The 22,647-nt window shown below is 40.1% G+C and overlaps 1 protein-coding gene and 2 long non-coding RNA genes across 14 annotated transcripts in view; 1 reads left to right on the plus strand and 2 right to left on the minus strand.

Moving 5' to 3' along the window:
- SPTBN1 (spectrin beta, non-erythrocytic 1) overlaps positions 1-12,486 on the plus strand; it is a 149,779-nt gene extending 137,293 nt beyond the window's left edge. For all 10 annotated transcript variants that reach the window (XM_085542530.1, XM_085542535.1, XM_015856705.2 and 7 more), the window contains 7 exons: positions 200-396; positions 978-1,090; positions 1,723-1,786; positions 6,858-7,096; positions 8,503-8,676; positions 10,744-10,786; positions 11,121-12,486. In XM_085542530.1, the coding sequence (XP_085398656.1) occupies positions 200-396; positions 978-1,090; positions 1,723-1,786; positions 6,858-7,096; positions 8,503-8,676; positions 10,744-10,786; positions 11,121-11,336 (1,046 nt within the window). In that variant the 3' untranslated portion in view covers positions 11,337-12,486. The remainder of the gene's footprint in view (positions 1-199; positions 397-977; positions 1,091-1,722; positions 1,787-6,857; positions 7,097-8,502; positions 8,677-10,743; positions 10,787-11,120) is intronic.
- LOC116653122 (uncharacterized) lies at positions 2,072-6,867 on the minus strand. 2 transcript variants are annotated; one of them, XR_014944376.1, is made up of 3 exons: positions 6,690-6,867; positions 3,712-3,830; positions 2,072-3,571 (listed from the first exon to the last, which is right to left on the minus strand). It is a non-coding gene; the product is annotated as an uncharacterized LOC116653122 (long non-coding RNA). The 2 variants fall into 2 exon arrangements; XR_004306496.2 differs by lacking the exon at positions 6,690-6,867 and having other exon boundaries at positions 3,712-4,097.
- On the minus strand, positions 11,899-20,629 carry LOC107310767 (uncharacterized). Of its 2 annotated transcripts, XR_014944375.1 has the most exons (4): positions 20,494-20,629; positions 13,181-13,298; positions 12,805-12,915; positions 11,899-12,015 (listed from the first exon to the last, which is right to left on the minus strand). It is a non-coding gene; the product is annotated as an uncharacterized LOC107310767 (long non-coding RNA). The 2 variants fall into 2 exon arrangements; XR_001553711.3 differs by lacking the exon at positions 12,805-12,915.
- Between the last annotated feature and the right edge of the window lie 2,018 nt (positions 20,630-22,647).

A 22,647-nucleotide genomic window follows, 5' to 3' on the forward strand; every position in this document is an offset into this window, starting at 1 on the left:
TGTTTCTCGGAGCAAAGCCAACATGACAAATTTCTGTCTTTTAAATCATTAATTTCAGTGAACTTAGTTAAGGGAAACATGTAGCCAAATGCTGTTTTGGAGTGAATTCAGCTACTCTGAAATAAATTCGGGAGATGCCTGCTAACTTCGTGATGTCTTTTTTACACTAATGGCACTGACGTGTACATTCTTTGTTCAGTTTTGGAGGTGCATCAGTTTTCAAGGGACGCGAGTGTGGCTGAGGCCTGGCTGCTGGGCCAGGAGCCCTACCTGTCCAGCCGTGAAATAGGTCAAAGTGTTGATGAAGTGGAAAAATTAATTAAGCGGCACGAAGCATTTGAGAAATCTGCAGCTACTTGGGATGAGAGATTTGCAGCGTTGGAAAGACTGACCACGGTGAGTGCTGCTGGTGCAAACTTCTGACCATTCCCCTTTATATGGCAGTGCCAGCTGATTGTTATTGGGAACTCCCTTCACCACCAGCCTGATCTCCATTTATTGGCCCTGTGGAGTGTCAGCCAAGGCTGATCACTCAGGGCCTGAAGTTTCATATTCCCAACAATACTAAAACACTCTTATGTTCATTTGAGCTCAACTGCATGCAGAGAAAGACATTTTATTTCTGTGTATGTCAGGTGAGGACGTCACTCCAGTATTTGGATAGATGGGGAGGCTTTTATGTTTGTTTGTTTTGTGTTAATTAAGTGAATTAGATAAGAAACATGAACAAGTGCCAGGCAGCTGTGCCGGCACTCTGTTTGATGCTAAGGGTCTGGTGCTGTATGGCTTTACTGACAAGTCTGTGCAACAAACTTGGCATGATTAATACTTCTAAAGTCTCGTGCTTTCAGATTTCATTCCAATAAACTGTAATTTCAGGGTTTCAGAAAAATGCAGAGAATTAGTTTCTCAAAATGCACCTGAGAACTGTCTGTGTTGCAGTGATTTATCATGTTCAAAAACGTTTCATTTCTCAGTTGGAACTGCTGGAAGTTCGTCGGCAGCAAGAGGAAGAGGAGAGGAAGAGAAAGCCGCCTACTCCAGAGCCAAGCCCAAAGGTTGCAGAAGATGGAGGCTCCCAGCAGCAATGGTAAGCCCGTGGTGCAGGAAGCTGAAGTAGGTGCTTCATGCAGTTTCTTGTGTTGGAATTCTTGGGGTGGGGATGCACTGGAAAAGGGAAGTCTGGAAGTTGCCTGTTTTAGATGTAGTCGGGGTGGGGAGCACGACTTTCCTTGGCATCTGAATTCACTGCTAAGATGAATGGTCCAATTTTTCATCATGAAGCAGTTACTTCTGTTAATACACACCTGGCCTTTAAGTAAAAATGCTGTTTATTTCAGCTATTGTGTTATGAATTAATATTTCTAAACAATCCTGTCTTTCTCATTTGAAAGAGCATCATTTACAGGTAGATTTTAGGCCATGTCCATGCAGTGATAACATTGATTAAATTACATGTACGATAGTGGTAGACTTTGTGAAGTAACTATCACTAAGGCCTCTTTCAATCAAACTACTTTGGGTTTCTTTTACTCTGTTGGGCCTTTCTTCTTTGCTTCCGCCACTGCAAGTAGAAATCTTTGAAAGGCCTTTACAGTGTTGTCAACAAATGCCTTGGCACCTTTTAATTCTGAGATATGCAAAATTCAGTATGAAAATCTTACTCAGGAGAAAACGACTTTCTGAAGTGTAATAAAATCTCTCTGTCCTCTTTCTCACCAGGGATGGGACAAAAGGAGAACAGGTTTCCCAGAATGGTTTGCCATCAGACCAGGAATCTCCACGGGTTAGTTACCGCTCCCAAACCTACCAAAACTACAAAAACTTTATTAGCAGACGGACAGCCAATGACCGCTCATGGTCTGGACTGTGACATACAATCATTTGCAGCAAAAGACACCTTTTTTTTCAGTATGGTTTACTGGTACTGGTTTAATCTTTTGGCTTCAGATTTCCCTGCTGCTTTTCTCTTCCTTCCCATCAGTTGACTTCTATTTAATTAGCAGCTCTTTGGAGATATATTTGTTTCACTTTATTCTTTGTTTATTTGAATCTCCCCACTGACACTCAGTTGCTTTAAGGTGACACATTTATTTTCATGTTATTTACTGTGAGTTTTTCATGTTGTTAATAGTATTAAGATTTTCCAGCTAAACCATTATGAGTAATTGAGATTTAATGAGATTACACCATAATGAAGAAGAGAACTAGAATCTGACAGGTATGACGCATCGAGTTATACTAACAGGTTTCAGCACGGCAACGTTATTAAATCAGCTGCATTAGCAAGTGAGTTATTCACAAGGCCAAAGACAATACCTGCAAGTGAGCTCAGTACTGAAGGCTAGGAGGGTGGGGGGTCTTGTAACTACCAACAAATGAAGAGCCTTAAGATTAGCTGTATAACATTCCATGTAGAATGGACTTACTGACTGCAGATAAAAAAATAAACATGAAATAAAGCAATAAAAATAGTTTCTAGATTTATCTTGGTATTTAGTGGTTATGAAGAGTTGTGATCATACTTGAACGGCTGTTTTGGGGCCCCGTTTACTCTCAGTCCTGTCTAATTTATGCAACAGCAATTTTGTTTCCTGACCCTGTAGATAAAGTGATATAAATGAGGGTAGGTTGTGGAGCGTTAAGGAGAGGTTGTGATGCTTTTCTTTGAAAGTGAAATAAAGTACGTTGGTCTAAGATTCCAGCTCTGTATTTTCTATAATGGGGGCTGAATTGTCCCTTCAGTCCTTTTTGACAGAGGATCTTCCAGTGGAGTCCAGGTGCATGCCAATAACCTTGCAGTAGAAGTACCAGTAAATATGTGTATGTATTTAAAGCAACAAAAGAGTAGAAAGCAGGCTTTACCCCTCCATTACCTTCCTGCAAAGCCAGCTTGTTTTAATTGATGTGTAGAATCATGGGCAAAAATCTCTCGTGATGTATGTCATGTTTTTGAACCTCACTCTCTGAGGTCGTATTAAGCACAGGAAAGGCTCCTGGCAGGCTCAAGTTAATGGATATTAGAGCTACCAACACCACAGAGGAAATGTGGGTCCCAGTCTAGGACTGTGGGAGGAATGCCTTTCAGCTTAAATCTACCTTCCAAATAGTGCATCCCTGTGACTTTTGCATCTGCACACAGACTCTGTTAATGCTGTAGGATACGAAGCAATTCTGCCTTTTTCTGTCTTCAGATGAAGTATTTTAGTGTAATACTGAGGAGGAAGTGAGGTAACTGTGGTACATTGTAATGTTTATGAAATTTTAAGTAGTTGTGGCAGGGAATATGAGGTGGCCTGCAAGCACGCCCCAGATCATCATCATCTTGTTGGTCATCGTGGTCTCATACATCACCTGTTCCTTTCATTTTTAAGTTTATTACCATGAAACGTAATGCATTTCTGTGTTAATCTTTGCCATCCACACTTCGGTCTTACACAAGAGCTTTTCTCATTGGATCTCGTATTGCAATACATCCGATGTACACAGCTGTATTATTTCTGACTCGAGGCTCAAGACACGCTGTTGGTCAAAGTCTAAACTTCTAGCTGATGAGTGCAGCCCAATTATTCTGTATTGAAAAGGATGTGCTTCAGTCATTATACTTCTGCTGTAACTTTCCATTTCACAATGCATGTTTTTTATTCTTTTGTCAGGATAACAAGATGTAGATCCTTAATGCCTTTAAAAATTCCATATGAAATTACTCACATGATCTGGTGACTTCCTACACCAGCGTCGGCTCTCTGTGCCTTTAGGACTGCAACAGCTGTCAGAGCAGTTTAGCTGTAGCTTCAGACACCACAGGCTGAAAATCCTTCAGATAGATTCTGGATAAAAATTAGCATGTAAAAAGTGATTTATAGAGATACATCGGCACATGGGAATTATACTTGTATCATTAGGAAAAATGAATTAAGTCATCAGTTAAGGTCATCATTGTAAGCGCTGGGTGCGTAAGATTTTACTGATTCATTATAGCCCATGGTTCTGGCTTAGAACATTAAAAGGATACCGGGGCCAGAACAGTATACAAGCTGTCACTTATTTACATCTGAAAAGGTAAATATGTCTCTATTATTTAAGCTATGGTGCAGAGACTTAAGTTGACAAACTGAATATAAAGTTGCTTTAAGCGCTATGAAAATGGAAGGGACGTCTCCAGTCGTTGTCACCAGCTGTTTTGTTGCATGTTATACAGCCCTGAGTTGAGAATACCTCAGAAGTAGCCTCTAGCCACTAAAGCACTTGCAACTAACCCCTCAGTCACAATTAAGACAACTGTTTTCATGTACGTGTGATAACCGCTTTGTTGTAACAGTGCCGTTTGCTATTAATGTTTTGTCTTCTGTTGCGTTGTCTCTGCATGCCCAGTGCATGTTTCCATTGAATTTTGTTTCGCTCCTGTTTTTCTCTTATTTTCGTTACACAATCTTTGCAAACCTGTTCATGATTCAGATTTATTTTGCTTGTTTTCTGTTAATTGTAGATAACACACGGAAAGGAAATAAAACCTGAAAGAGCATCAATAAAGCTTTTCATAGCCCTTTTACAATCAGTAGCATTTGAAGTAGCTATTGCAGGTCTGATTGTGTAATTAAAGTTGGCATTTATCATTTAAAACCATAGGGTTGCAGATTGCAGCTCTGAATTACACGTTACTTCCCGTAGAAACACTTTAAGTAGCTTTTGCAGTGGCTGCTGTTCTGGAACGTCTTTTTTTATTTCAGCTTAATTGTTAGGGATACCCCAAGGTGTCTGTTAATTATTTTCACATCTTGTCTGTATCAGTACAGAAAACATCCTGCTTTTAGCATTGGTTTAGCTAACTGGTAGCGCTGGGTAGTTTATCTGAGGTGCTGAGTGCCGGTGGTCTGTGCAACACGCAGACCATGCAAGTGTCCAGTAATTCTTTATTGCTGCTCACGAGGGCTTTGTGTATCTCAGGCAGGGATCCTGTCAGTTTAGAAGAGTGTCTCTGAAGGGCTTTTCTTTTTCTTGAATGTGGGATGTCGGGCATTAGTGATCAGCACCGGTGATGAGTAATTAATCGAGCACTCGTTGGTGAATCACTGGTTGTGTGTTACACAACCTGTGTCGCAGTAGCAGTGCCGGCAGCATTTGGATAATCTTCGGTCTCGTCTATTTGTTTATCATCCCCTGCCGCTCACCCTCCTTTAATGCAAGATTTTTGTTTGAAGATTTGGATAGAAATAGCCTGATTTGATGGCTTTGACTTACCCTGATTTTGAAGAGACGGCATCATCACTTTTTGCTCCGTCTGGCTAACACTTGATAGGTAGATCTTTAGTGCAGGGTAGATATTTCTTATAACAAACTGAGCTGTAAGGCTATGTTTCTTTAGGGACAGAGTAAAAGAGATATGGCTGAAGTGGAATGTGAGCTGTGATTCTTTCCCTGTTTCAGTGGTGTAGTGTCTGTACTCTGGAAATTTAGATTGCTTAAAGGCAGTTAACCAACCCTTCCCATACCCATAGCAAGTTGACACTTAGATCTTTCTAGGTCAATATGTGAGGTACAAAGGTGTGAGGTACAATATAATGTATACTTGGCAGGTGCAAGAAGTTCTAGCAAACAGTGGCAAAATTTAGTACGTTGCATAATTCGGCTGCTTTTGAATTGTCCGGGCTATGTGCAGAAGTGGGAATGTCTAATAATTGTGCCATTCACAAATACCTGCTTGTCTGCATAAAAACAGTCCAGAATGTTTGTAATCTACTAGAGCGTTAGCAGCACTAAGCTTCAGTAACTTGCTAATAATAATAATACACACTGGTTGTGTAACTCCTGAGCTGCTACCAATGGCTCTACGTGTCAAAGTAATGGTACAAGAAAACAAAACAAACAAAAAAACTGGGACCAAGCTGCATTTCAAAAGTGTATAGCCATTAGGATTCCAATTTAAATGATTTTGGGATGAATGGCTCCTGAAGACGTCGAAAGCTTGACCAGTCAGAGCTGCTGGAATCATGGCTGCTCTCTAGGCTATCTCGATCACAGTGCGACAGGCAACGCGATCAACAAAGCAAGTGATGGGCAAGGCCTTGGTTCTGTCTTTGTTTGGGGGTAAATAGCTGTGTGATGTTGTGTGACTGTGGTGGTTTTCAGTTCCTTTAACAAAAATCCAATCCTCCTAATAATGAAAGTCTGAAAAAGACTCCGATAAAATGACGTATGACCTCATTTCCCTTGTCTTTAAGATCAAATACCTTAACTGGGATGCTGGAGATGAAATGCATGGTGTAATCTCTCTAATTTCTGCATGCTTTGATTTTGTTGTGTCACTAGGGGAAGGGGGAAAGTGGGAAAGGAGCTTTTACAGAAAGGAATTCTGAACGTTTTTGTAAATGCTCCTGGGCAGTTTTGAGATATTTTTCTGCTGATTCATAGCTAATGCCTTTTATGCCCCAGTAACGTCATAAATGAACCTAAGGTGGCTGATGTGTATAACTTACACCGTTCCTCTCAGGTTGGCAGAAAGTGTGATTGTTACTGTTCCAAACTTCTGAGTAAGCAGCAGAATTGAATGCTCTCCTTTTAGGAATAACTATATATAAAATATTATGAATTGACTAGCAGAGCAAAGCACAGTAAAATTCACACTGAAGTTTAGCAGCTCTTATTTTCCCGTTTCTCCACCTATAAAATGGGTACTAATCCATTCATACCTTCTAATTTCCTTGGCCTTCTGTGTCTCCATGAGAAAGATCTCATTGGCCTGTGTTATTTTCCAGGCAAAGCTTATACACAGCCACATTGTGCAGGGAAACAGATTAACTGCAGAATACTTCATTGTTGTGAGGCATCTCGCTGAACACTTCTTTCGCTGTCCCTAGGTGGCAGAAACTGCAGAAACAAACGAAATGGTTAATGGAGCTGCAGAACAGAGGACAAGTTCAAAAGAGTCCAGTCCTGTTCCTTCTCCAACGGCAGACCGCAAAACCAAGACTGCCATTCAGGCTCAGACTGCTGCTACCCTACCAGCCAAAACACAGGAGATTCCTTCCGCTCAGATGGAGGGCTTCTTGCATCGTAAACACGAATGGGAGACACACGGCAAGAAAGCCTCAAGCAGGTAAAGAGTACTTGATGTTTAATGAAGATCATTGCTTAGTAATGCAGATAATTGCATCCACATTCGCTGCGATGTGTGGTTTGAATTTTGGCTGATCCTGGGTTGAGCTGGGAGCTGGACTCGGTGTTCCTTATGGGTCCTTATGGGTCCCTTCCAACTCAGGGCATTTTGTTATTATGTAATTGTAAACGTTATCACTGCTGTTATTGTCTTCTCACAGCTCCAAGATATTTTTCAAGCTAACGCTCCTGTTCTAGAAATTGCATATGCATGGCTGAATAATATATTTGGTGAGGTTCAAATCTAATCATACGTGTTAGTAAATGTGCTATTGGCTTATATTTGGAAGGTAGAAAATGGAGGCATAAAGATATCATGACTTTCCCACTTGATGCGATGAGTTTGTGGCAGTAGTGGGATTTGATTCCAGTTCTCTCAAGTTTCACGTTACTACAAGAAAAGAAAAACATGTAGGTGTAAGAACAGAAATGCCCGTATTATTCTGACATCTTCTGCTTGCACATTAGCACTTTCCACCTACACTATAATCTGTTCAGAAGAGGGAAAACTGGTGAAGATGATTTTGTGTGCCTTATTTGACGTTATTCCTAAGGACTCGGTTATACGGTTCTCAAATAAGCAGAATTTCTGAGCTTTCTGTCTGCAGTGGAAGATCAGATGCTGGTCCATTATAACCTGAGAAAGCTCTTGAGAATAGTTGTATGACTTGGCTGAAAAAGAAAGTGCTGACTATTGAAGATACACCAACATCTGAGGGATGTGGTCAGAGTTGAGGTACTCAGCAGAGCTAAGTGTAGATGATAAGACAAGTGATCTGCATTACAGGACTGACTACCATTTATCTTCAGCTAGAGTTGCTTCACACCAGAGAACTAATGTGGGGTTACGACAGCCGCTAATACTAATGTTTAGGGACCTTTCTTTCTACTAACCATTGATTTTTATAACTGCATTAGAGAATGAGGTAGATGATGTCACTAATCATTTGTGACAGTCAAGGATTTCACACACCGTTTCTTCACTAGCTTGCAGCACAATGAGAACTCCCTCTACAATAAAGTATAGTCATCAAAAGCTCTATCAGTTTATCTCCCAAGTATGTAAACTGCACAGTCTGCCAAACGATCCACCCACTGTTAGGAAATGCTAACGTGCTCTGGAAACCTTTAATTCCATTTGGCTCAAAGTCAAGACTTCTGTCTTGAAGCATTGCTTGCATGAGAGAATTTTTGTCTGCGTTTTGCAGGACATAGAATCCTGTGCTTCCTTCCTCAGATTGAACTGGTCTCCACTGTCTTACAGCAATCACTGTGTTCAATTTCTCCAGTTTTCCAAGCAAGAGCATTAGATTTATAAGTATTTTTGTTGTTTTTTCTGTCCCGAAGGTCATGGCATAACGTGTACTGTGTCATAAACAACCAAGAGATGGGCTTCTACAAGGATTCAAAAGCTGCTGCTTCTGGCATTCCCTATCACAGTGAGGTTCCAGTCAGCTTGAAAGAAGCAGTCTGTGAAATAGCGGTCGACTATAAAAAGAAAAAGCATGTGTTTAAGCTAAGGTAAACCTGCTGAAATTTCTTTACATGAGTATAAGCTGTGGTGGGTGTGTTGGCTCTGCCAATTCATGGGCAGAATAAGGTGTTCCAGATATGAATGTAAGCGGAAAAATCAGTTGCCCTTCTTTCACTGTACCCCGACACCTGTATCAGGCCTTCTGGAGAAACGTCATTAGGAGAATCCTCAGAGTTCACCAGCTCACTGTGGCAAAGCTCCATCTCCAAGCTGAGAAGAGTGACGTTGTTGAACACCTGGGAGGCTCCATTCTGCCAAGGCTGAGGCTTCTGTTTTGCAGGTTCATGTGCGAGCAGATCTCTCACAGAAAGGCCTAGTCCTGATCTATGGAGAGTACAATGGAAATATTTTCCTTAATTTTTTACAGAAAGCCAGGCATAGATGGGACTTGTACTCTTTAATGTCTTTAACAGTGATGTAGATGATAGGATCGAGTGCACTCTCAACAGGCTTGCATCAAGCTGAGTGTTGGAGCTGATACAACAAAAGGAAGTGGTGCCAATCAGAGGGACCTGGACAAGCTTGAAATGTGGGCCCATGTGAGCGTAATGAGGCAATCCTAGATATGAGTAGACTGAGAGAAGAACTCCTTGAGAGCAGCCCTGTGGAAAAGGACTTGAGGGTCCTGATGGGTGAAAAGCTGGGCATGAGCCAGCAGTGTGTACTTGCAGGCCATAAGGCCAACAGTATCCCGGGCTGCATCAACAGAGGGATGGCAGCAGGGAGAGGGAGGGGATCGTCACCCCTCTACTCTGCCCTTGTGAGGCCCCACCTGCAGTACTGTGTTCAGGTCTGGGGCCCCCAGCTCAGGAAAGATGTGGAGCTTTAGGAACAGGTCCAGGGGAGGCCACTAAGATGCTCTGAGGGCTGGAGCAGCTCTCCAACAAAGACAGACTGAGGGAGGTGGGCTTATTCAGCCTGGAGAAAAGAAGACTCCAGGGAGACCTCATTACGGCCTCCCAGTGTTGAAAGAGAGATGATCAATAAGGGGGAAATCTACTTCTAGTGTGGGTAGATTGCGATAGGACAAGGGGGAATGGTTTTAAGCTAAAGGAGGGATGATTTAGATTAGGTGTCTGAGGGAAATTTTCCACTGAGAAGGTGGTGAGGTGCTGGCACAGGTTGCCCAGGGAAGGTGGGATGCCCCATCCCTGGAGGTGTTCAGAGCCAAGTTGAATGGGGTCGTGGGCAGCCTGGCCTTGCACCTGATTTAGTGGAGGAAACACTGCCCATAACAGGGGGCTTGTAACTAAATGATCTCTGAGGTCCCTACCAGCCCAGGCCATTTTATGATTCTATGATAGTTACATTATTCCAAACGTCTTACTTCCCCTTTATTTTGTTTTGCTATTTGATAATTTTTTGTGTGGAGAAAGATCCAGTGCTGCTCCCACTGACCCTACCTGTTCCTTGTTCAAATGCTTGATCTGATGTTATTCAGTCTTTTCTTTTTAATTAATACATCTTCATACGAACGGTTGAATGTATCCCAGTTAAACTCTCTGAGTAACATCAACACAGTAATAAAGCAGATGGAAGATTCTGTTCTTCACTGTGAGAAGATGCAACTACATGTGAACAATGTACAGTATGGTACCTTGACTTGTCATCGTCGTATGACAGCAGGGCAGCTGCAGAGTTTTGATGGGTTTCTACAAAAACATTGTAAATTCTGGGTGTTTTCTGCGACTTTTGTCCTTCTAAAATACTGAGTAAACTTTTATACTGTTGCTTCCAAGATAGAAGAGACCTGCCTGAAACAGCAAGAACTGAAATAAGTCATCAGCTGCCAAAGATCGCGACCTCTGCAGGGCAGTGTGATGTACTGGAACACTTAATGCCACCATAAGCATGTAGAGAGATGAGAATATAATGGTGGCTGGATCTGCACGGCAGTATGAGATACCAAAACATTAATTGTTGGCACGTATTTGTGTGTACAGAGATGTTACAATTTTCCTGGATGTCTCAGTCTGTTTATGTACTAAAAAAGCAGGAACGGAACCACTGTGACTACTGCTAACCTAGATTTGTGATGGTTGTTCTCTCTACAGATTGACTGACGGCAATGAATACCTCTTCCAAGCCAAAGACGATGTAAGTTTGTTTTTCTCAGTTTATTACTGATATGGCTTCTGTGCTGTTGGACAAAGGGAAATAAAACAAAACAACTGCCAAGAGCTTAGGAGTACACTTTACGTTCTGGTATGCAGTCATGTATGTGTGTGTGCATAATGCATAGGTTGAGAAGGTCTCAGATACAGATTGAAGCAGACAGTTCTGCTGGTGCATAACCAGAGGAGTGCCAGGTGATGAGTTAGGACTGTGTTTCATTCCCCAATTCTGTCCATTTCCCATCTGCAATGCCGAATGAGCAGGGGAGTGTGGTGCAAGGATTGTAACAGCTCTCTACCTTTTGGGTTTCTTGAAGGAGGAGATGAACACGTGGATTCAGGCCATCACATCAGCTATCTCATCTGATAAAATCGAAGTGTCCCCAACCACTCAGAGCACTCCAGCCTCCAGCCGTGCCCAGACCCTGCCTGCCAGTGTCACAATAACAAGCGAGTCCAGTCCTGGCAAGAGAGAGAAAGACAAAGAAAAAGACAAAGAGAAAAGATTCAGCCTTTTTGGTAAAAAGAAGTGAACTCCATCTCCACACACTGCACTTCTCTGACCGTTCCAGTGGAATTCCAGCATGCGAGCTCAGAACCAATACGTTACTCTCTGTGCCTCATGTTCCTCAATGTGATTGACATTTTTTTTTTTTTTTTTTTAATTTATGGAGCATTTTGAAATAAAAAGCCAACAAAAAAAAGAATCTAAAGTTACAGGTGTATGAGGTGCATTGGGCAGCTTCTGTAGGAGAAGGGAGGACCAGCTTTGGGGGGGTTGTTTTTGTTTTTGTTTTTTAAATGAAGTTAGTGTAGATTAGATCTTACTATTTAAACTGTTCCTCAATTTTGTGAGGCTGTCTTGGAAAATAACCCACTCCTAGTGCTATTGGTATGCAAGGCAGCGGTGCTTTCAAATCTACTGTGCGCATCAAAAACCAACGTACACATGATCAGAAAGCGTTCACTTCCATTTAAGGTTGTTAGGCCGAGTTTTGACTGGTAGAGCCTCCCATTTCAACTCTAACATCTATTAAAACGGTAGCGTATTATCTTTCCTGTAACAGAGTGCAGGTATGCATTAACTTACAGACAAACCATTTATATCCCGGCGTTGGTTATTAACACAACCTGAAGCTTCTCTGCATCAAGTACGACAGACGAGAATGTTATCTGAGATGGATAAGCAGGCTGATAACAGTTTTAAATAATCTGTAATTTCAAAAAAAAAAAAAAGGTCTTTTTTTTTTTTTTTTGCTGAAATACATTATATTGTATGTTTCAGATAATTCTAGTACAAAGTATAATAAGACTAGATGTATAATAAACCCTATAAAGTCATCGATAAGTGTAAAAGTGGAACTGAAGCATTTACTGGAAAAGTAATGTTACTCAAATGGTTACTTGCTTGTCAGCTGCAGCACTGCGTGTTATAATTTTGCTACATTACCTTGCTCTTTGATACATAGTGTGCATTTCTCTGTCACTGTAACTATTGTAATGAACGATTTTCATCTTACTGCACAATCAAAAACTACATTTAATAGGAATGAACTTTCAATGACTGGGCCTGTAGTCAAGAGTAGTACTGGAACTGGTTTTCAGTTGTATCGAACTGTACCTCTAGACTTTTACCCTATCTGTTAAATATATGCTATGTCATTAAATGCTTTTAAAACTAAAGATGCTGGTTAAGTTTCTTATTTCATTTCTGATAATGTTAAATCATAATTTTGAAAGGATCAAAAATAAAGTTATTTTAAAACGTCTTCTCTCCTGTGCGCTGAAGCTGATGATGTCTTAAGCTGGAATTCCATCTTGTGTCTGTGTGTGCACAACTTCAGACTGAAATAACTCCTCTCTCTTCTCACCTTAACTTCCCTTTCCCTTCACCTCCCACTCGCCCTTCCTTCCTTCCATCCTCCCGCTCGGATCGTGCCCCCAAACAAATGAAATAAAAACAAAGATGTAATCGATGCTCTGTGAAATACTCTGACGTACATCTTTTTTGTTGGAAATACATCCAGCAGAACCAGTGGAAGTAACCACTTGGGCAGCTGACTGAGTCAGGTGAGCCTCTTATCTCATTGAAGTCAGTATCTGCGTCGTAGTCTGCAGCAAATAAGCATTATATTTTAAGCAAGCTCAATTCTCCAGCTTTCTATCAGCCCTATAGTAACTCGGCTGCTAAAGCCTGTAGGAAATCAGGCAGTAACTGAACTATAATTAATTCATCACAGGTTTCTTGTCCAACTTAATTTTAATGTTCCTCTCTTTTTTCATTCTTTAATCATAGCTCTCTTAACTTATAGCCACTCTTGCCCTCCTGTGATGGTGATACAGGTTTAGCACCTGTAAGGTGGGTTCCAAAGCTTACCATTTCCTTGACTTTTTCAGCATTTTGAAGACTAAGCATCCTTTCAGATTTTTCTTTACGTTGGATGGCATCTAGGGAACCACCTGGGAGGAAAAGCTCCAAGAAGCCTAAATAGGAACTAAAAGTTTAAGAAACAGTGAAACAGAGAAAACTTCTTCATTGGTAAAATTTTATGATTATTAACACACACTCAAATACAACTTCAGATGGAAAGCTAATATGGTGCAAATTAGCGTGTTTCTAAACCAGTTTTTTGAACGTGTTGTGATCAGTGCAGTGTCTGAATTCTATCTGTGGGTTGTGCTCTGTGTTTTCTTTGTTTTCTAAAATCTTGGGCTAAGCAACTAGATATCCACGCATGCAAGTTTTCACTCCTTTAATATTATGTTGTTACAGTCTTATTAGTGAAATGTAGGATAACCTCAGGTCTTGTACATGTAGAAAAACTAATATAACACAAAAAAGCTGAGGTGTAATGTTAGGATATGGAAGCTGTCTTTGTTGGTGCCTTATGATGTGTCACTTCAGTGAAGCTAATATAAGACAGGCAAGATACATTTAGCAGATTGATCCTAACTACCTGTTGCTCATCATAGAGCAGTGACTTTGTTGATCATGCCTTCAGAATTCTGCTCATCTTGTCTGTCTTGCCTCTTAAGTTGTTTGTGAAAAGGATTTGGGTAGAAGTCCTTTTTGCTTAGGGACCAGTTTCAAGGCCCTGAGGAGCTTGAGTGAATTATTCTAAGTCTCACCTGCTTTCACTTTTGGGCGTAATTTCCATACGGAGAATTGGTGGGTCAGGAAGAGCACAAAACCAGGTCAGAAAACGCAAGTCCTGGCTTAGCATAGTTCCCTCCTGGTTAGATACTGAGTAGCTTCAGCACAGCTGTGTTTCAATGAAGGAGACAGGGCCCTTAACAGGGGCTGGAGCCATTGCAGAAGTCCAGAGCAGCCCACTTTTAAGCTAAGTTGCTCACTGTTATAAAGAAATAACTCCCTAGTAAGGAATGCCTGCCCTCTTTCTCTTGTGGTGAGTGCCTGTAAGGTAGAATAATACAAAGATGGTAATGGATATTCAAAAGGTTATTTATAGGGAAAACCTCACCAATATGGATGCCTTTGGGAAACACTGAGGCAATCTCCACCAAGGAGCAACCTCCAAGAGATGCTGCCTTAGTAGTGGTCAGCACTTAAATGAGGTCTAGAGGAGGTAGAGTCAAGCTCCACCCATTCCTGGAGCACAGTTAGATTACTCTCACCTGTGCCCCCGCAGCTGACCCGATGCTTGCCTCAGCTGATTAATCAGAGGTTCAGGCTGTGATTACCAATTTCCCATACAGATCCTTATATTGAAATCTAAGCTGTGTAGGTGCTCGGGGAGCTGCACCTGAAGAGTTCTTCCTGTGTTTTCATGAATCAAGTACATCGAGGGTGAAAATCCCCAAACCTTTTATCTGTGGGAATGAAGCATATGTTGAGTAGGAAGGTTTTCTTTTAGATTGATGCAAATGATATGTTAACCCATCTGCTCTTCATAGAGAGTATGTTCTGTTGTAGGGACCCACTCCGTGTGAGGGAGATTAACAGTGACGTAAATGACATGTATGACTAAATTATGTTCCTGTGAAATGCTGTTTTTGACTGTTTTTCACTTCAATGTGTTCTCTTTTTTATGATTGAGTTTGCAGAGAGTAGCCTTAAAATGTGTAGGGTCTATACAAATATGCTGTTATAATAAATAGCTTGCAGCTGTAATACAACGTTGCCTTTTATTTGTGGATGCTTTGGTTTTTCTACCTTGACTAAGCACAGCTGAGCTAAAACAGAAAGTCAGTCACAGTTAGTTGAATCAAACATGAGAGACTTTCATTCCACATGAATAAACAGAGGTGCATAATAAACACAGAGCACCTCAGAAAATCAGGCTCTGCTAAACGATGTACTTTATGATGCAAAACTACTGGGAAAAAAAGCAGAATTCAGCTCTTCTGACACTGCAGCTCTGCCTGCAGTCTGAGCAACAGAGGGCATCCTGACAACAAGAGCAACTGGAGATCTCAGCCAGCTGAAGTTCAGCTTGCTTTCCTGTGGGCTGATATAAAGAATATGAATTCTGAGGTCAAGCAGAATATAATTCAGGTAAGAAGTACTGTATTCCAGAAGGGTATAGCATTGGAACTGTGCCTGTCATTACCTACTTGCATTGCTTGTTTTTCAGCAAGATTGGGATTTGACTCCTCTGATCTCATTATTTGTTTCATAGCAAATTCCCCATGGGTAGACACCCGGATCCCCATGACCAATAGATTGATCTCTCTGTTCTATGCATAGTCAACCAAAACAAGTTGATTTGCAGACTCAGATGATTTTATAGCTGGACAGAGGGAGGACACACACATGTTAGGAATAGCAATAAAGCCTTGATTGTAATGATGAATGTTGGTGGTCTGAAGATGTTTAGCATTTGACAGTTGTATTATGGTTATCCTAGTCCTCAAAATCCCACATTGCCCGTGGTGCACTTCATTTGGCTATTCATTTCACTTCCTCCTAAGCAGCTTGGGTTTGCAAACTCATTAGTGACCTGGCCAGCAAATTCCTCCTTTGATTTCTTTAATCTCAGCTGTCCTGAGGAGCCCTGACAGCACTGCAGTCTTTTTGCCAGCACTTAACAGTTAAAACTGTAGAACTTACATACATTGTTTTGTTATTTTGAGTAGCTTGATAGCAAATTTGTTCTCTCCTACTCATGTAGATATATACATACATATATATATGTATGTGTATATATATATATATATACATGTAGAGATCTGAGAGCTTAGCTGTTGCCAGGCAGGAACTGTAGTGAGGCTGTGAGTACATCAGTGACTACCAGGCTGTAGGGGAAAACACAGAAGAGTAGGATTCTATTTAGCATTTCCTTCCCAGCCCAGGCAACTCCCTTTTGCAAAGATCTGTTAATGCTGGACTACCACTTACCTAGTAAGATGCTGTCCCAGTCCACTTATCCAAATATTTCTATGATATTAGTGACATAACTGGGCAAGATTCTACTCTTTTCAGGGCTTTGCTTGCATCTGTTTCTCCTCTATTTAAAATGCACAATGGCAATTACTATATTGGTACATGTTATGCATGTTAGGCAGTAGTTGCTTTTCAACACATAGTAAAGCTTGCCAAATTTAATTTATTGTAAACTAGCAAGGAATATGAAAGGCTTGTGTTTTTCAGCTTCCTTAAAAGCCTCGAGTAACAATCAATGGGACTTCTCCATGCTTTCTCTGATAAAACTTGCTTCAATGGTAGCACTGCTGTTCTGATTTGTCCCTTGTTTCACAGTTTATCTCTATATATACTGTGTGTATATATACAGAACTGCGTGGGTTTTATATTAAAATAAAAAAATCACCTTTGATAATCTCAGTGCTTCTATTTCCTCTTGCACAGACTAATGATTGTGGCTATGCCTATCTACCTTGCAGAACTTAATTCAGTACTTTAGAATATACTACACGCGTGTCACAACATTAAGGTATTTCCAACATTCTTTTCTGCCTTGCCAAGCTATAAGAGTACGCTTTTTCTATAAAGGATATAAAAGCCCTTGCCTCCATATGTTGAAAAGTAAAGTATTAGCCACAAGTTGACTTAACATACTAAGAAAGAAACTTGCAGAAGGGATAGGGCTTTAATCTACTTTTGCACTTACTTTATTATTTAGATATGGTAAAAGAAAGTATTCTGTAGAATTATTTCTTTTAATGTTTACTTGCTTGAGTTGTAGCCCTCACTGAATCCCTGAGGAAAAACTCTTTTGCCCTTCAGGTTTTTGTTGCTGTTGTTGTGCTACTATAATTTTAACTGGTTCATCTGATCCTTTCTGTACAGTGGTATGAACACAGTCAAGGCTGCTTTCAGCCTCTTCTAATTCATGAGCTCAACAGAGTGCATCTGGTCCAGCTACAGAACAGGCAGAGCAATCAGCCAGGCAGGCTTCTCAGCTGCAGTCACTTGGCAGAGCTCAGCCTGTACTCTGCAGTACTACAGCAGTACTACTCTGTGCAGTCAGGCTGTAGCTGAGGAGTATTCAGTGCTTGAGGCAATAATCTATTTTCTATGCTACTGCTGAATGTAATTTATCCCACTGTTAAGTATTTTCCTCTAGCTTTGTGACAGCAGTTCAAGGAATATTCTCATTTTGTTGGATTATTCTTTTCCCCTCCCCCTCCCCCAAGGATTTTAAACAAGATTAAAGTATAAATAAGGTGAGGCATCAAACAAAACCACAGTTTAGTATTTTAAGTGCTGCAGTGCAGGGGGCAAATAGTGAGAATAATGATAAACGTATTACATTTATTATGATAAATGTATTACATCATATATATCAATGAAATGCAAGAAGCACAAAATGCTAATGGTTTTGCTCCACATCTCGCTTGTACCCTTTGTTACTCTGCCTTTTTGCAACCACCAAGCAGGGCTGATTATTATCATTGTTAACATGTGCTAATGCTATTGAATCAAATCTAGACCAGTTGTGTGCACCATCACCTGATGTCTGAGTCACTGTGTGTAGCCAAGGCAGTAGAGCAGCTTCACAAAGCCCACGTAACCACATCTGCAGTCTGTCATAATGCAGCATATGCAGCGTGCACCCAGGAAGCAGAGCAGCCCGAGGAGGGCCTGTGCTTCTAGGCTGTCACAGCCACAGGATAGTCACAGAACACAACATCAGGAGACTTTAAATGGTCTGCTTTGTGAGAAGTTATCAATTAATTCCATGAAGGATGATACAAAGGTTTTTGTGCATAAGTATTGGTTTCTTAAGGAATTCTCCCTTGCTTTTTTCGAGCTCAGCATGTTCACCAGCCAGCTGACTGTGAACAGCAAATCTTTGATACAGTTTAATGATACCTGTTGGTCTATGTTTGAATTATTGTTTATTAAATTAATTAATTTAACAATCTTTAATCATTACATTAAATTCTATGGCAGTTCATGATGTTACAGCTAGAAAAATACATAGAACTAATAGCAACTTTGCTACTACTTTCTTACTGATACCATTATTATTTTACTCTCAAATCTAGTTGAGAAAAATTGCTCCCTTGCTCTCAGAGTACCAGCATTTTCCATGAGAGGTCACTCTATCCAGGAAGATGCTGAGCTGCAACAGACCTGCTCTTATCTGAACAACTCACCTGAACAATCCAAAAGCATTCGTGAACTTACTCTGACAGTGCTGAAAGTAAATCAGCTATTCATAAGAGCTACATTCTATACTGCCCCAAAAAAATGAAGAGAAAGATTTATGATGATTTCTCACATCAGTCCACGTTTTTTAAATGGCTCTTAAACAGTGGAAAGGAAAAAATAAACTTTCCCTGTGTTTTTAATTTTTTTTTCCCCCCTCACCATAAATAAATTGGAAGCTTGCACTAAAACCAAACAAGGCAGAAAAGATACCATGGAAAATTAGACAAATAACAATGAGCCTGGCTTTAGAGCAGAAGCTCTTAGGATGAGGAGCTCAGATGACATTCCTCCTGTTACTGAGATACTGCATGTGGAAAATTAAAGAGCAAAAGTTGCCACTGTTCATCGCTCCTTCTTCATTTCTTAATTATAAAGAAGCGATGGTAAGGAAGAACCAACATATTACACATTACAAATCTAGATGATAAAGGAAGAGCATCTATAATTCCCTGTGGTTCCACAGATTAAAAATAATCTGGAAGTAATCTGCATTATCTTTTCCACAGAGACTAGTATCTCTGATATTCAGATACTTTTTTTTTTCCACCATGGGAAAAGAAAAGCAAGTTCCCAGCAACTGGACAGAAAAGATAACACCAGGTCATTCTTAAGAGAATGCAGACCTGGGCGCCAGTTCCCTTAACTTGGAAAAAGTCTGATTTTAAAAGTTACGTAAACCCATGGCAAGGCTTGGCTCAGATGAATCATCATAGGAAGGAAGCTGAGTCAAGTCAATGGCAGCCAGGACATTCAGCTGTAAGGCAAAAGACACCTCCATCTTTCCTGTGACAGAAAATAATGACAGCAGTTTCTGTGGGAAGAACAAGATCTGTGTGACAGTAGATTGGAATTCATCAGTGAATGTTGAAAAGATAACAGATGATGGTATGGATAGACAGTCTCAAAAGCATGGCTGGATAAAGGCTGGCAGTAGCTCACTAGAGATTGCCTGGCAGACCTCTCAGGCAGAGGTTCTGCAGCCTGTGGCACACTCAAACTGGTTGATTCAGAGGCTCGCTGAGTCCTTGCAGACCATTCTGTTGGCTCTGTATCTCTGGGCTTTGAGCAGAAACAAGGACAGCACATTGAGACAGATGGCTTTATTGATCTCTTCTGTGTGGTAGTCTTGGATTGTACTTAAGCAACATAAAGCAACACAACTATATGATGGAAGAGCTTTCTCTCTAGGGTAGGGTTTGACAGAATAGGGTATGCCTGATCTTTCAGAAATTAGTTTGCTTTGCATTAGAGAATGGAAAAGACTCACTTTTTAAAAAAATAATATTCTTTTTCTCCCCCCAGTACTTTTTCTGATCAGATTCTGACCTTTCATCAAAGCAAATCAGTATTCCCACCCACAAGAAACAAGTACTTAGAGCCAATTCCTCTGTTATTATTTTGTAGTTAAATTGTAAAATCACTGAGAGGCATCAATCAGGATTGGATTAAAGTAATGCCAGGCAAAAAAACAAAAGCAAAAACAAATCCCACAAACACAACAGAACTAGATCACAGTTCCTGACCCTGATCCCTCCCTGTGCCACGTTCTTATAGATTTTATATTATTTAATTACAGCTCAAAAGGTACCTACTTTGGAAAACTAATCAATATGCCTTCTCAGTGCCACTGCAGTACATTCATCCATAAAAATATGAGTTACAAGTGGTATTTTGTGTAGGAAAAATCTAGGGCATAACACAGATGTTCCTGGGAGGGAAAATCTCAGTGTTCATTATTAATCACAGACTCAGATACATACAGAATGGGCAGGATATAACACAGAGGACTAGAGTTAATACAAGATATGATGTTTTTTAGCATCTATAGATGTTTCTTTTGAAATAATAATTCAATCGTTTCTTTTAAAAGAAGCATACAATCAAAGGGAAACAGCTCAAACCTCTCAAAAACAGCAGCAAATGGCCACTTTAGTAGGCTGAATATGATAAGTATTACCTAGGCAATACCCATACAAAATGCTGTATTAGTCATATTTCATCTAGTAATAATGACAATGAAGTAGAAAGCAGAATAAGTTTAAAAGGTCACCTACCTGAGCAAGACAAGAACAGTCTCTCATGAAGAGTTAAAACTTGGAAAATATTTGGAGGCAAAAATGGTGGATAGTCGGTCTGTCCGTGCCTGCTCACAACCAGTCTTTAGACCTTAGAAAATATTAACAAGAAAACAAACAGTAACTGCTTTACTCTGTCTGCCACATGAATACATAGATCCTCCACACGCATATGGCAATAGCTTCTCTCAGACAGGTAGTGTTTTTGTGAGCATCGAGGGGCATTTAAAAACTAGCTGTAAACATGGCTATATGCAATACTGTAAATATGTTTGTCAGATCAAAACTATTATCTGCTGATGCCCACGTGTCACCAGAATTGAAGAAAACACAATTTTTGTTAAATGTGATACTTCAGCCAAGAGTGACAAACGTGTAAAGTTTTTCCCATTACCAGCACAGACAACTCTTGGGGTACCTTTGGTGAAGGGCCTTCATCCACTCTGAAACTCTTCTTGGCAGCCTCCTCACTGTGCTCTGCAGTAGGCGTTGGCAACAAAAGCACTTGTTGAGGTTGGATATCCTTTACATTGCCTTATTGGAAACCCTGTAGGTGGAAATTAAATGTTAGATTAAACACAACTTTTTTTTTACTACCTAACTAAAGGGCTTAATAAAGATTGCTTCCTTAAGCACTTACTGAGTTTGCTGTGCTTTGACATAGCAAAGTTAATTTGTGAAGTGCTACATAATCCTGTTGCTATACAAATACTCTGTTATTACATTTAAAATGGAAGAAAAGGTATATGTAATGAGATACACATTTCAGGGTAGGCTAATATGTTCCTTGATACCACAAGGAAAAGCAGTGTTGGTCTCTGAAATTTTTTATGCACCTTTATTATAGTATCTATTTGTATGTGACTTAAATTAGAAAAACATGCAGGGCATTTCAACATTGATGCCTTTCTTTTTTTTTTTTTTAATGAGGATCACATTCTATCTTGGTTCATACTTCTCAGCCTTCCTGGTATTTCTAATTCTGGAATTCCAGAATTCCACGCAGGCTTGTGTCATGGTTTTGTAATTTTTGCTATTGGTATTTTATATCATGACATCATGTGGAGCATAGAAAAGAACTAAACATCCCAGAGGACCTCACAGTCAGAGAGGAAAATACATCATGGAAGTGACGCTTGCTCTCTCACTGCCTGGCAGCAGTGTGCTTCCAAGCCGTGTTCTTCCAATTTCAATGTAGGCTTCTTGGTTTTTGGAAACCTCACTCTCTTATTTTACTTGATTTATTAGCCTCAGTTTCAATTAGATTGTATTATATTGTGTTACCTTGCATTCTGAAATCAGTTATGTTTATGTAGTACTGGCAACGAACAGCAGGTTGCAGTATTGAGGAACACTTTTAACAACATGACAACTGATGAGAAATTAAAAATTATTATTTTTTTTAATTGAAAAAAAATTGCACAAGGAACTCACCATGTAATTCAACCACCAAAATAAAATCATGAAACCTTTGTTAGCATAGATTGTATGAAAATAAATGAGAATTAACTTGTAGTTCCACATATTTAAAGTTTTTCTTGTGGTTTCTTTTTGGTGGATATTGGCTCATGACTAGCGAGCTTCTCTGCTACATCTTATCTTAACCCAAGCAGGTATATATTTAGTAAAGCAACGTGTATTGCTTAGAGCCTCCACACTTTGACCATAGCAGATTTCACAAATAGAAAAAGAATATGCCAAGTTTTACTGAAGGATGAAACCACTGTTGCTCAGAGAAAGGTGGCAGGCTTGCAATCAGAGACTTAAGTAAGTTCCTATTTGTCCCTGCTAAGCAAAGAACGTATCTGTCATACATATCATTTCAGAAGGTATCTATAATGCAGCAGCAACAACAAACCATTGGGTAATTAAGATCACACAGAATATATTCCATTGGATAATAGAGAGATAGGATGGAGAAACCGAGTATTCTGGGTTAATGATTAGAGTATGCAATTGATCAAAATGTAAACTTGCAACAAAAAAGACTTTCTTTTGTTTATCATTAATAGACCAAGAGAAGGCAGAACTGAAAGCAAGCTAAAGGACGTGCAAATGTAACAGGGCTGATGGCACACTGAAGTGGAATGACACAGATCACAGAAATGAAATACACTTGAAACTGACAGAACA

The sequence above is a fragment of the Coturnix japonica genome, chromosome 3, assembly GCF_054131305.1.
Source record: "Coturnix japonica strain WE chromosome 3, WE-NBRP24, whole genome shotgun sequence".
Lineage (NCBI taxonomy): Eukaryota > Metazoa > Chordata > Aves > Galliformes > Phasianidae > Coturnix > Coturnix japonica.